The sequence below is a fragment of the Tubulanus polymorphus genome, chromosome 3 (assembly GCF_964204645.1).
Source record: "Tubulanus polymorphus chromosome 3, tnTubPoly1.2, whole genome shotgun sequence".
Classification (NCBI taxonomy): domain Eukaryota; kingdom Metazoa; phylum Nemertea; class Palaeonemertea; order Tubulaniformes; family Tubulanidae; genus Tubulanus; species Tubulanus polymorphus.
Window position 1 is genome coordinate 27,257,269 of NC_134027.1, and position 15,268 is coordinate 27,272,536.

The window sequence follows — 15,268 nt, forward strand, 5'->3', positions numbered from 1 at the left end:
CATGTACCAATTATCTCAACACTTTTATGAAAACGCAACTTCGACTTCGACGAATATGAGATACACTCACTCTCAAAACTAATCTTGCTTTCAAAGATTTAACATACTCGGTAGCTATTTGCGGAACATTGATTCGCAAATTGATTCAGATATTTTGGGAAACATCTAGTCCTCGAATCCTGCGGTTTAAAGTGGATACATGGATGAGACGTTGAAACCTCCTTCAACACACCTCTTACTTCTTAACAAACAACGAACAAATCAGAGAATCTCAGCGGTAACTCTTCGAATTGTATTTCAGATATGCGTTAATTATTTACAAAATGAACATTACGCCCCACTCTCAACGACCCCCCCTCTCAATGACCCCCCCCCAGGCTGCTCTTAGTGACAAAATAAATAGTGAACAAATAGTTTGTATTTTTTGATTGGGGTAAATCATTATTTAATAATACAACATGTATAATATGTATCAGTCATAAATCCAGATCACACATATTCATCTATTCTCTATGAAGCAAAATAAGCCTAGGATTGAAAGCAACGACCTGAGAAGAGCATTTTACATCTATCACAATTAAAGCCTTAATCACAAACACTCGAGGGTCTGTGGCTCACAGGTTGGGGGTCCTAGGGCTAACAGGGGGTGTGGGGGTCTGTGGCTCACAGGTCGGGGGTCCTAGGGCTAACAGGGCGCGCAAGGGGGTCTGTGGCTCACAGGTCGGGGGTCCTAGGGCTAACAGGGCGCGCAAGGGGGTCTGTGGCTCACAGGTCGGGGGTCCTAGGGCTAACAGGGCGCGCAAGGGGGTCTGTGGCTCACAGGTCGGGGGTCCTAGGGCTAACAGGGCGCGCGAGGGGGTCTGTGGCTCACAGGTCGGGGGTCCTAGGGCTAACAGGGGGCGTGGGGGGTCTGTGGCTCACAGGTCGGGGGTCCTAGGGCTAACGGGGCGCGCAAGGGGGTCTGTGGCTCACAGGTCGGGGGTCCTAGGGCTAACGGGGGGCGCGAGGGGTTTAATCGTTTAATCTACTAGTTCTACATCGGTATAACCGAGTTCTTTATAACCAGGAGGTCGTTTAACTTTAGTCAACTGATCTTGTTTATTAATTTTAAGTTCAGATTGATCTTGGAATGAATCGATGAAATCATCGTCTGAACTGGTCGATGTCGACGATGTTGTAGTTTCCTTCACGTCAGTAGTTTGTTCTTTATCGTACGTTTTACGATTATCAGTAGAGAGTTGATTTTGAGGTGAGATGTTTAACGCTGCGTGACGTCGTCGATAGAATAAAACATACGCCCCTTTCGTCATTACTGACCTTTCCGATCTGGCGGTCACATGACTATCATCGAACAAACGCCAGCCTGAAATTACGCACAAAAATTACGATTACATCGAACGCACAAAAATTACAATAACGCAGCCTCTATTAAAATCAACGTGGATTTTTCATGAAAATACAACGTTATCGGTTCAGGGTCTAGTCTCACAAAAAGGATTAAATTGATTTAAATGAGCTGAATTGAAACTATCAAAAATCACGCAAAATTAAGATTAACGCGGAAAATGAAATTGAGAAGATATAGAGCAGCAGCAAGTATTGATGATAAGAATGAATGGAGGAGTGTAAGAGGTAAGTCTAATAAATCAATATCACCGAGCACTAACTGCAGCAGCCGCAGCAGCAGCAACATTCATCTATTTCAGCAGTGAATGAATGAATGGGATTGGTCTGATTGAGAGAGAGCGGAGAGAGAGAGAGAGAGAGGAGAGAGAGAGAGAGAGAGAGAGAGAGAGAGAGAGAGAGAGAGAGAGAGAGAGAGAGAGAGAGAGAGAGAGAGAGGAGAGAGAGGGAGGGAGGGAGGGAGGGAGAGGGAGGGAGGGAGGGGAGAGGGAGGGAGGGGAGGGAGAGAGGGAGGGAGAGAGAGGAGAGAGGGGATAGTATAGTGTAAAGGCTCAATATAGTGATCAAATTTCTATGATTTATACTAATACCCTCTCTCTCGCCCCTGTAGGTGGTGGTATCGCCCCTATAGGTGGTGGTATCCCCCTCTAGGTGGTGGTATCGCCCCTCTAGGTGGTGGTATCGCCCCTATAGGTGGTGGTATCCCCCTCTAGGTGGTGGTACTCCCCCTCAAGGTCGCGGTAATCCCCCTCAAGGTCGTGGTCTCCTTCCTCAATCTGTACGTAATGACTGATAATGATTTCACTGTTTCGAGAAAGAGTTTCAGCATCTGTGGTTAAAAACATCCTGTTTATTTCTACGGCTAAAATACTGTATTTATAGCCACCGCAAAAACCAATCAGAATCAATATTCAATATTCAATATTGATTGTATTGGATGCCATTATTTGATTGATCAATTGATTTATCTATTGAATGATAATTCTCTTCATTACGTTATTCGCCTACATGATTCGCACACAACTCCACCTCCCACATACTAAACAAATACATTCAAAAATCAATTTCAAGTCATCACACGTTGTTACTACCACCAGACTAACAAGTGTTTATTTCATTCTAAAAAAAAAATGAATCATCGCGCATTAGAATTCGTTACCGGTATCTAGTTTTACAAGATCAGTTTCACCCCAACTCATTTCACTAATACGAGAGACCTCGCTTAATTTGGATTTCATCTATTTCGGAAGGAATATTTGATCCATTTAAACGAGAACCGTGTAAACTATTATTCATAATTCTGATTTTACATAATTCGGAGCAATCTGGGGTTAGTCCGTAATCATCGGAATTACATCGAGTTCTACTGTTAGTCGTAATTAGATAAATCATCACTTCAACCCCGAATTTCAATTTCTAATTCAATTTGCCGAGTACAAGTCATCATTTAGGTCTAAGTTATCACTTTTTTCACAGTCCCATGAGTTAACCGAGGTTGACTGTATTTCAGGTTAAATCCATCGAGAAATTTGGTAGAGATAGGAGGAAAGAGTGGTTAACAGTAGTCACAGTGTTAATTGGATTGCTGCTATGAAGGAGTGGTAACAGAGTTCAGTTAGTACTGTATTCTTACCTTGTTCATTAATCGAAGGATTGTTAGGATCGGGACATCTCGCAAACGCTGTATAATGACCTCCTAATATCCCTCCGTAATGATTAATAACAGCGTATAAATCATAGATCGGAGGCGGTTCATTCGCCGAACCGACGAAATGTTTCGTCAAATCGAGACCTCTATAAAGAAAAAATATTTAAAGATTTTTAGTTTAAGGATGGGTCTGGTATTATAGAGGGCGACTCTGTATACGAGCGCAAATTACAGGGGAAACTAGTATCTATAAATAGAACGCGGTAATGATGCGTAATTGGGGAATTACTATTGAGAGACACCACGTGTCTATATCATGGGTAGATTCACCGATAATTAAACACCGCGTGTCTCGATGATAAAACATCGGTAACACTTCATATCGTAATTGACGTCATAAATAATGAACCCTTGAAGGAAGAATTTCTCTTCCACCCACATAGTCCTCGTCGCTGAGCTGTCGTTTTCTCTGCCTGTTAATTACACAACTCTACCTGCGGCTTAAATCACACTATAATTCAAACACGTGCGTGACGTAAAAAAGAGAAGATGATCAGGATTTATTGAAGGGCAATAACGATATACCCCTTGGTCACCTAGACTGGTTCCTCTCCGGCTAGTGCGGCGGGACACGCCTAATAAGTCAATCTATCAAGCAAAAAAGAGGAAAACTCATCCCTATTTCAAGATCAAATCTAAAAAAAAAAACACCCAGCCACAACTATCCTTGAGCAACATAATCCCTTTACAGTCATCACTGTTTTCCAGCTATAACTGTCAATATTTAACTAGAATGTGTATGTAGAATGGAGGGTGAATATATCGATGTGTCTGGAGAGAGAGAGAGAGAGAGAGAGAGAGAGAGAGAGAGAGACCAGTAATATGTCTAGACAATATACACTCAATGAAGTGGTCAACAATCAATTATTGACCATTCCTAGAAATGTTATTGCTATAGAGAATAACCTATATATTGAACTCTATGATACTAACACCTGATTGTAACTGCCTTTGAAGAACAGGCTTAAACTGTGTTATCGCGTAAAAGCATAAAATATTAAACGTTCCTGAGTTAAAGTCATGTTCAAAATGGATTGGATATCAACGTTTTAGATTTTGAAACTAGTAAAATTTCAGGGGGTGTCGCGGTTATTAGAACAGTAGTTGCTATTGTATTATAATTAATGGGTTTACGACATGACTAGCGGTAGCAGACATTTAAACTGGGTCACAGATACCAGACATTTACTGACTCATAATGCACTCAAATATTACATACTATCAAATCCCATTCATAAATTCATTAATATCCTTTTTCAAAAATTTAGGTTTAATTCGTAACAAGAGGTTTTTACTTGGTACATATTCATTCACATAATGAATTCACAACCAGAAAGAAACTGAAAATTGGCGACAAATTAACGCTAAAAAACTTTAATAGACAAATGTCAGTACGAAGAGGGATAAATGATATTATATCTTAAAAAGACACCTTCGAAGGGTTGAGATTTTCAGCGAACAACTGATACATGCGTATCCCATCAATAGCTACCGTATCTGGTGAACAATTCTTGGAAATAAATTCGATATGCCAAGCACCGAGGTGTGCGTTACAGAGTTAACTGAAACCTTTTAATTCAGTTGATTCTGAGCTGAAATTTGGGAGCACCTAAAACTATATTATTGATTTAACAAAGATATTTGTCACTTGACTTCTCGATGAAAATGTTGTCCATAATCTATAGAAATATTAACTGTGTCAATAACATTATCAACCCGTCCGAAATCTAGAACAAGTCCGTAATGATAAGAGATGATATCGGACAAATACAAATCTCTTGTTAATTCTAAGAGTTTGTTTAATGATGCACTTGGAATTGTCTATCACGGAATTGTGTCGGTGTCATAGATGAAATGAGATAGATGGCAGCATAGTGAATCATGATCTATCAAACATCTATTTAAATAATTGCCACTTTGTTCATCTTGTAAATATTCTTTTCAAATATTAATATTTATATATTTGTAGTTTATGCTAAATCTTATACAGAACAAATAAAGATCTATCTATCTGTCGAGTCATTTTCTTATCTCGCTTTATCTAAAAAACTAAAATGTATCCTCGCAAAAATTCAAACGCAAATCCATAAAATAGTTTAACAACAATGATTTTATATGTAAACTACTCGAGTTGTTACGAGTCACAATTAGTTAGAGCTGAATAACAGTTATACGTTAAGATATATTTTTGAAGGGGGGAGTATAAAGAAATATCGAATAAACTACTAGATCAAAAACATTTCAGACTCTTTCTATTCGTAGTGTGGGATTTGATACTTTATAACACGGATGGACTCTCGTGGTATTTCATCAATGGTTATTGATATCTAACTCACGATTAGTGTTTAAAGGTCATCTACATGATATGAATGTTTCACATAATGAATCGAGGTTAGATCTATTTATTCCTGTAAGCGCTCAGTAACTCGACGAGTTATAGCTAGAGATTAACTACTCACCTGATCGGGAACTCAACTAGTTTATCAATTTTATCTCTCCAGATGAAATTACGGAATGAAAATCGTTTGAGTTGTATGATTAACGTGTGAGGAAGGCGCCATATTGACATCTGTTTCGTAGCTTCTCGGTGTTCTTTACACTGAGGACAATACCTACAACAACAACAGCAGCAGCGCCATCTCAGTAACATACCCGTATACAGATACTGAATTCGATTGAATTTAAATATGAAATCTCTTACCACGCTTCTTCCGGACTCAATGTCTCTGGTTCAGTAAACATATTCAAACAATGTTCTAAAGTTATCTCTCCAGAGGCTGAAAATTGGACGCACAAATGAGATGTGATTTTAACATTGTGACAGAAAGATGGTCGCGAGTTGATGAGGTGGGGGCGTCAGATAGAACAATCTGCAGCCTTAAAAAGTGTGGACGATTAGTTTTTGAAATGAGCTGATGAAATGTCTAATGTCTGGTGTTCGTAGTTGATTTTCAATTGAAAATGTCTCAGATGAAGTTTTGAATACGTGTGAAGTTTCAATAAATAAAACTAACCTCCGTATGCCTCACGTATTGAGTCTTCATCATCGTTACAATCCTACAATCATACACAATCATATCATTTATATCATGAATACAGAACTGAGTTGAATAATACAGAACTGAGTTCATTAATACAGAACTGAGTTCATTAATACAGAACTGAGTTCAATAATACAGAACTGAGTTCATTAATACAGAACTGAGTTCAATAATACAGAACTGAGTTCGTTAATACAGAATTGAGTTGAATAATACAGAATTGAGTTCAATAATACAGAACTGAGTTCAATAATACAGAATTGAGTTCTGCAATACAAGGTTGAGTTGAATAATACAGAACTGAGTTCAATAATACAGAACTGAGTTCATTAATACAGAATTGAGTTCTGCAATACAGGGTTGAGTTGAATAATACAGAACTGAGTTGTGCAATGATATTCAAATACTCACAAACTCTTTACTCTGTACAAGAACATACGGTGATTCTTTGTCATTATTTCTCCAATCCATTGATAGATAATATTTACTCGATAAATCCAGCGGTTCATCTCCTAAAATTCAACAGCAAAAGATGATCATTATTTTTCTACACAAAGCGACGCCTTTCTGAACCATGAATTCCTCGAGATTTCCTCGAGTTTAGTCAAAACTTCAAGACAGTCGAAATAAATTGTTAAATCAACAACTGTGGATTTCGCTCGTTTAAATTAACCCTTTCAGTGCGTCTACACAGCAGTGTGGAGTATAAATCAGTGGATAGATTTTGCTAGTACACCGCACTGCGATGTATTGATGTAATTATTATCTCTAATGAAAAATGGCAGCACGTGTCAAACATAGTGAAATATTAGTAACTAACAATACACCACACGGCGGTGTAGACGCACTATAGTGGTATTCCCGTTATTAAACACACTTGAGTGGAATTCTTAAAAATTTTCAAACTATCTCCAGCACGATAGGGTATTGATTAGCACTGAAAGGGTTAAGAATGATTGATATATTTATAGAAACCTTGATCTTGTAATCTTGCGCCATTGATATCAGTAATTCCCTGTCCGTATTGATTCACTGGTTTAATGTAGAATAAAACCGGACCATGTTCTAGTTCATGACTCGTTCCTAAAACTAGTCCGGTTCTCTTTTCTTTTTCCGATTGGTCCATTTTTTCGTCGAGTTCCGTATCGTTTTTATCAGTGTTCTTCGTGAATCGATTATCGCGTCGTTTGCTCGTCGTAGGAGACGAACAACCGACTGGACCGTCGTTCGTTTGAAACGGATTATCCACGGGATTATCCGATAATTCTTCGTTTGAAGCCGATGATATTGTTGCGGATGGTCCGGCCGATTCTGGAAGTTGAGTGGGTGGTTGAAACACATCCACTGAATACCTGCGTAGAAACAATACAATCATGGAACAAACCACCTCTTCAACCATTTTTTTTTAAATCTTAAAATATGAATGACTGTCCCTCCATTTCAATTCATTTGATCCTTACTTAGTTTGTTCCATATAACTTTAATTACAGTTTTTTACATTTCATTCTCAGAGCTATAAAGGGTTTATTTGTATCCCTGTGAAAATACTGGCGACTCAATTCAAAAACCAGAGGACCCAGAAAAATCATATTTGTAGCATTATATGAAGAAATCTGATTTCTATGGATTGAGTCGGAAATGCTTGTAGAGTTTATAGACCTAGGTTCAGTTGTTTTCTAAGTCTATAAGTGTTCATAAATCAGATCGGTCTTAAGTTGTAAATATGGCCAAAGAACTAAAATGGTCTTAAATCCAAGTCATGACTGTGCAACTGATCCCTTACAGAATTGAAAAGCACCAGAAAATGTAGTTAGTTACCTAATCATTGGTGGTAAGCTTTTATAATCGGATGGGCTTATACCAAGAAAATATGCGATCATGAAACTAAACCACAGACGGGTTACTGACTACAGAAAATGTTGATGCAGTGAAATTCTAAGAGAGTAAGTTTACCTGGCATACTGTTCCATAGTACGCGTCAGTCTAGAATACGTAGCTTGAGATTCTGGGATACTTATTATAAATGGTAACCCGACTGATTCAGGAATATGTTTACAATAGGTACAATGTGTTCTCCAGTGATTCTTCTGACAATTCCTAGAAAAATATCATAAACAAACGACAAATCAGAAACCAGTTCAACTACATTCAGTTGTTTTCTCCAAGTTCTACAGTAGACAGTGCACTTGCTGCAGATCGAGATTGCCTCAGATTATCATGTGGGCTTTTCGTAGGCTATTTTACAAAATACCCTGAGATTCCCTGACTTTTTTAATGAAAAGAAAATTCCTGAATTCCCTGATTTCCAGTTAAGTGGCGCCACCCTCTATATTCGTGTCCCGTGAGATCTCAGTCTACTGTAACAAATATTTCAATAAAATGTTAAATGAAATGAATACTTACTGATCACAGTAGGCAGCTTTAAAACAACGAGTACATCTCTTCAGTTTGCCACCAGGTGGACACTCGTGTTTACAATATGAACATTTAGTGATAGTTAGAGGTGGTAAAAGAGTTCTCTGTATAACCGGGATCACGTATACCGGTTCACCGGCTAAATCTTCCGATAATATCTCACATCTAAATACAATAAACACAAAATCAAAACTTTTAAAATGGATCAAGATTGTAGACAGGGCAAACATCAGTTACTGGAGTTAGTGAAATCGAATGTTATTTAGTCGGCATTTAAGTCTAAAAATAGCGAACCACGCGATTGAGCACAGATGCTGTAGTTTGGATGTAGTTTCAAGATGGCCGAGTATCATGCATTCGGTTATTAGCTCTGACCACTTATCGCGTCGAACCACAAAAGTTTGCTCATGATTTCAAGCTTTAAGGTGAAAACATCGTAAATAAACTACTTTTAACCGTAGTAAGATTTAACAAAGAATCGTAAAACAGAGTCTGGAAAACTTACGCAATAACGATGTCTGTAGCTGAAACACTCGCTAAACTGTTGTTCTTTCCGTAAAACTTATAAATCTTACTTTTATCAACTTCAAAAACTTGCATCTAAAATCACAGAAATGATTGACAGTAACGGATAAGACTCTGGAGCTGCAGTCGCTCAAAAGTTGGTAAGAGTTAACCAGTGAATAGTTGAGTTGAAACAGAGTAACCAATTAAAAGTTCATTGTTATTATATCATCTGCTGGTTATCTTTAAACAACTTTTCAACTACCACAGCCCCAAATTTTCTAAACTCAAAACTGTTTGGATCCAGATCTACAGTTTTTGGTTAACTTAAACTCTCGAGCTTAATTAATTTCAATTCCAATGTTTTAATTCTAATCAAATTTGGACTAAGAGAGAACTGTAGAACAGGGGCCAGTTTCACAGTCGTGACTTAAGTCCAAAAGTGCTCTTAAATCTTAAGACTGGTCTTAAGTTTTTATAATGTCTATAGAACTAAGTTGGTCTTAGACTGGTCTTAAGTCTAAGCCATGACTGTGCAACTGGCTACTGGGGCCGGTTCCATAGTCGAGACTTACGACCAAAAGTGGTCTTAAATCTTAAGACTGGTCTTAAGTTTTTAGATAGGCTTTAGAACTGAGTTGGTCTTAAGTCTAAGTCAAGATTGTGCAACCGGCCCCTGGTGCTGGTTCCATAGTCGAGACTTACGACCAAAAGCGGTCTTAAATCTTAAGACTGATCTTAAGTTTTCAGATAGGCTTTAGAACTGAGTTGGTCTTAAGTCTAAGTTATGATTATGCAACCGGCCCCCGGTGCTGATAGATAAAGAACTTACATCCGAAGGTTTAACAGTCGTTTTCTGTGATAAAGCCACTTTTAACTGATCTACAGTCGCGTCGAGACCGAGTTTAATGAAATATTTCACCGGTTTACGATGAGGTTCTTTAAACATGAATCGTACGGTTACAACGCGTTGTTTCTTCGGTAACGGAACCGATAGATACAGAAACGGATCGAACGTTATCGATACCTAGAAAATAATCAAACAGTCTTCATTGTTACAATTAACCCTGACAACACCTGCAGTACAGTACAGTATATATACATTTATTGTTAAAAACTGGTTGCTGCTGAAGTTGTTGTAATAATCATTATGTTCATGACTTATCCCAATGATGAGTTTTACTTTGTCAATTGAATTGGAAATACAAATTGGGACTCAGAAAATAGAGATGATTTCAGTAATGAGATGACTTAAAATGTAGTTTAAACTTCCATTGAAAGAAATATATGGACATTAGAACTTTCAGAAATTCTTTAATTACTCATAGTGATTTAAAATTAGAATGAAAAGGTTAACGTAGAAATTGATGGAATTTACCTTTCCGCAAACGGGACAAACTAATTTCGATTTGTACTGCCCCATTAATAGATCTAGAATGAATGAATCATTGCGTTTTTTATACAGTTCCCAAGCTTCAGTGGCTACGATCTCGTCTGGTCGCCCGTCTGAATCAATACTCTCAGTGTACGGCTTCTCTTTAACACGATTTAAATCCTTGAAAATAAAACATCATTCAATAATCACATGTTTTAATTAAAATGATATTCAGTAATTGACAACTCTCAATCATTCATCGGTCTCTAAGAATTGTGCGTAATGTCTATTTCAACTTCGCTTGAGAGGACATCACCACCTGGCTCAGTCAGCTTCAGGGGTCGGTTCCATAGTCGGGGCTTAGACTTAAGACCGTTCTAAGACCAACTTAGTTTTATAGCTAATCTAACAACTAAGACCAGTCTTTAGATTTTAGACCACTTTGGTATTAAGTCTTGACTAAGGAACCGACCCCTGGGGCTAGTTCCATAGACATGGCTTAGACTTAAGACCAGTCTTAGACCAATTTAGTTCTATAGCCAATCTAACTATGGAACCGGCCCCTGGGGCCGGTTGCATAGTCATGGCTTAGACTTAAGACCAGTCTTAGACCAACTTAGTTCTATAGCCAATCTAACAAACTGAGACCAGTCTTAAGATTTAAGACCACTTTTGGACTTAAGTCACGACTGTGCAACTGGCCCCAGGAGTACAAACCTGATGTTGGTCTTAAAAGGACCAGCAAAGATGGTCAGTTGAACTAACATTTTATACTGTATTGAAAGATAACCAGAAGGATTCTTTGATTATAAAGTGAGAGATGTGTGAGAGATAGTTTACCTCATGAAGTCCGTCCAATAGAAACGCCATTAATTCCTGAGCATCGTGTTGAGCGAAACCAGTAAACTGACTCGCTTTCATCGCAATCAGATTCTGAAATATCAATCGCGATTAAAACTCTTAAACCGTTCATCAATTTTCACACCGAAAAAAAAACCATGTTTTCTAACCTTTAGTTTTGACGGTGCGTACGAGGTGTGTTTACCGGACCACAACACGCGCAACAATACAGCAAATGCCGTCGCTAGGCGACCTCCGGATCCGAGCGGATTGTCGCAGTTTATTTCCTTTTGAAAACTGGAATCTGAAACGGAGAAATTACGTAACTTCACGAGACGCGATTAATACAAACAACGGGATTGAAATCGAAGATGAATGAAATTCTTACCGAGAAAATAATCCCTCAATTCCCTCGTGTTCGCTAAACACTGTATCACGCTACTCATAAAACACGTGTTACCCAGATTATCCAAACCCGTTAATCCGGGCGTTACCATAGAAACAGCATCCGATTTATTGAGCGGAGACACCATACATGTCGGTTTCTGTAAACAAACCATTAATATCAGCAGCAGATATACAGCATGACCTGGTTTTAAATAACCCAGGGGGATAGAACTCAATTGAAAATGAATCGAGTTAACCCCCGGGTTAAAGATGATACCAGTCTCTATAAAACTGGTCCCAGGATACAGTTGTACAAGTATCAGTTCTTTAAATTGGAAAATTGGTTGAAAAAGTTAACTAATTTTGACACTTAAACTGAGCCGGAAATTGTGGAAGTGAATTCTGTGGAAATTGTGGAAGTGAATCCTGTGGAAATTGTGGAAGTGAATCCTGTGGAAATTGTGGAAGTGAATCCTGTGGAAATTGTGGAAGTGAATCCTGTGGAAATTGTGGAAGTGAATCCTGTGGAAATTGTGGAAGTGAATCCTAGTAAATCTGGAAATACGACATCAACCGATAGTGATCAGATATTTTACCTGTGTGATATTCGAGTCGATATCTTTATTACTGAATGTTGTTGATTTCGTGGTGATTTTATTGATGTTTTCAGCCATTTCATCGAAAGCTACTGAAGATTTAGCCGTGATAGGTGGAGGAGGTGGAGGTGGAAGAGGTATCGCTGTTGATGTTTTATTCCTGTTCCCGAGAGGCACCCATTTATCTGTTGGTGAACTTGACGACGTCTCTGAAACAGAACCACAGAATAGTGACTTATAGACTTCAGCTTTGATAAAGCACCTTGTTGAGTCTGCAGTTAAAATTAGTAAATTTTCAATGATTTGACTCAAGACCTCTATAGTCCCACTTGGACAGAGAACCGACCCCAGAACTGGATCCAGAAAAGTGCAACTGGATCCAGATCTGTGGAACTGGGTACAGAACTGACCCTAGAACTGACTTAAAAAACTGTGTCACTGGCTCCAGAAGAGTGATACTGGATCCAGATAATAGTGGAAAGATTAATTACCTGTTGATGCTGGGGCTTCTAACGCGACCCAGCGTTTTGAAATCTTTTTCCTCAGAGCAAGTTCAATCAGCGATGAATTCACTTTATATCGACATTGATCGGGAATTATTTCTTCCCTGTAACAAATGAGAGATAAAACATATCGATTCATTACGACTCTTAACTCTTCCTCATCAGCCAGAGTTAGGTCGGGACTGATGTCGTCTCGGTGAAACTGAGAATCATCTTAATCAACAATGAACTCTATTTCTGTAATGGGAATCTTGTTGGATGTTGGCAGATAATAACAGACTGGTTGTGTATGCTGGAGGTTCTGTTACCTGAGGTTCAGAGGCCAGAAGAAAATAGTTTTACAATCAGTATTTTCGTGTAACTGTAGAAACTTAGCGTCAGACGTTTGGAATTTGATGCTCAACATTTTCTCCTCAAAATTAACGACCAACGTTTCCTTATTGACGGTTTTAATGAAAATCGTCACCATCAAATCTTTATCCTGAAAATTTTACGAAAAGAAATTAGAAAAGTTGATATGATGAACTGCTGTAACTCAAGAGATGAACGCAAACCTTTTCGAAGTATGAATTCTTAGCATGTGAAATTGTATACAAAACTTCATCCGGGATTTCTACGAATAGAAACAATAGACGTTAAAATTAAAACGATGAAATTGCGTCATTAGCCGCGTTTGAAGAACACTCACGTTGATCCATTAAAATTGATGACTCCAGCAATTTCTCTTTTTCGGGGCTATCAACTTTTTCTTCTTCTGTTTCCATCAATTCAACTGTTTTATTGTCCTGAATTTTGTATTAAAAACAAAAGTAAATCTTCATCACAAATCAGCTGTTAATGAGTGTGATACAGTAGACTGCGCGCTCTTGCTTCTGATTATGCATATGCTTGCTGCTGATTTCATGGGACCAATTTATTTCTAGCGAGGCCACAAGTGAATTCCAGGGGAGTGGGAGCGACAATGGGGTCAGCCCGAATAGGATCTGTCACCAGGGAGGGCAGGTAATAATCAGAGACAATCAGCTCGATAGCGAGCAGGCTTTCTACTGAATCCTAACAGTACCAACCTCTGCTATCAGTGAAATCCATTCTTTCTGTTTTTGTTTCTTTAAATGTAGAACAACTTTCTGTTTTTTAATGATCACTCGACTTTCTTCTTGAACTATAGATTCACTCAGTTTATGCTTCCATTCTCTTCCATCTACAAAATACATCATCGACATCAAAAACCACAGTTTTTTTTTCGGTGGACTGATTTCAGTATTTTACCTCCACGTCGAGATTACGAACCTTTTAGTTTTAAATGTACGCCGTCTGCGGTGAAAACCACATCGAGATCATCGGTTTTCAGCTTAAACCCGACGTATAACTGAACAGTTACATCTGATTGAGTTTGAGACCAGTCATGATTTATCACTAGAAATTACAAGAGGGAATTTATTGATTGAACTGTCTACAGGTAGGAGGGGCGGTGTGGGCCCCTGAACCCGGTCCAGATTGTGAAGAGCTTGCACGATATAACACTGGTACTATAGGAAGGGACCTCTCTTATTAAAAGGGATGTTATGAAGTCTAAGACTAGGGTTTTTAAAATAATCTCGAGATGATTTCACTAACCCTGTTCACTATCCATTCTTTTCTGTTTATTACTAACAGTTTCATCTTGGTCACATTTTGGTTTACCAGAGGTCTCTTCTGGATTATCGGATGCCATCCTACCCACAACCGGGTCAGGACGGTCAGGAGCAGACTCTGAATGCTGCTGCTGCCACTTGCGTTTACGAGTTATACGTTGTATTTTGAAAATGTGAATTCTACTTCAATTTCACCCAATTTTTCCTAAATCAAGCAATGAAGTAAATCGTGCTGAAATAGATTATTTCAGTTAGGGGTAACTATATTCACATTATGCGCTTGTTTTTGGGAAAATTCTAGCATTTCGTGATCAAAATTAATTTTTTTTCACCCGGAAGCAAAAACCGGAAGCGAATCGTTCGACTCAAACAAGGGGTTCGAATCCTGAATTCATCGTAGATTACAGCAGTTCAAATATATTTTTAATTTCCCATATAATCTTCAAATTAATTCAAAAAGCGCAGATTTTGGCCGATAAAACGAGACCGCTAGTGTCAGTCATCCCGATCAGACAATATTTTGGCTTGTACTAAGATGACGCCTGACGCTGGGCGTCATCAATCCGTTGTATGGCATTTATCTTCATTCTCTGTGAATATAGAAGCATTTATCTAGGAACGAAATCATATATCTGAAATTTTTGAGTCTTGCATAATGTGTAGGGTCTAGTGCCAGCAGTTAGCTTAAGTCAGTAGCCTACCTGTGGTGTTTCACGATCAGATATTTGGGTACTGCAACCTAAAGTCTACAGACAGCTACGTATGAATCACTTAGCCGCTGAATGGCTGAACGGCTACTGTGTAGGGTCTCCATCATCAACTGATCCAAACAAACAACAATCACTGTCAATATTTTCTAGA

General features: G+C 38.5%; 1 protein-coding gene across 2 annotated transcripts; it reads right to left on the minus strand.

Annotated features, from left to right (window-relative positions):
- Window positions 1-372: 372 nt before the first annotated feature.
- Window positions 373-14,747, minus strand: LOC141901278 (ubiquitin carboxyl-terminal hydrolase 19-like). 2 transcript variants are annotated; one of them, XM_074788422.1, is made up of 23 exons: window positions 14,391-14,747; window positions 14,064-14,189; window positions 13,841-13,974; window positions 13,462-13,558; window positions 13,328-13,386; window positions 13,082-13,254; window positions 12,762-12,877; window positions 12,271-12,479; window positions 11,676-11,832; window positions 11,458-11,591; window positions 11,288-11,380; window positions 10,451-10,627; window positions 9,905-10,099; window positions 9,074-9,168; window positions 8,557-8,733; window positions 8,107-8,250; window positions 7,129-7,505; window positions 6,565-6,665; window positions 6,127-6,169; window positions 5,814-5,889; window positions 5,572-5,724; window positions 3,038-3,198; window positions 373-1,363 (listed from the first exon to the last, which is right to left on the minus strand). In XM_074788422.1, exons 1-23 carry the CDS (start codon window positions 14,485-14,487, stop codon window positions 1,020-1,022), a joined length of 3,438 nt encoding a protein of 1,145 aa, XP_074644523.1. In that variant the 5' UTR covers window positions 14,488-14,747; the 3' UTR covers window positions 373-1,019. The 2 variants fall into 2 exon arrangements, with proteins under 2 accessions (XP_074644523.1, XP_074644524.1); XM_074788423.1 differs by lacking the exons at window positions 9,905-10,099; window positions 10,451-10,627.
- Window positions 14,748-15,268: the final 521 nt, after the last annotated feature.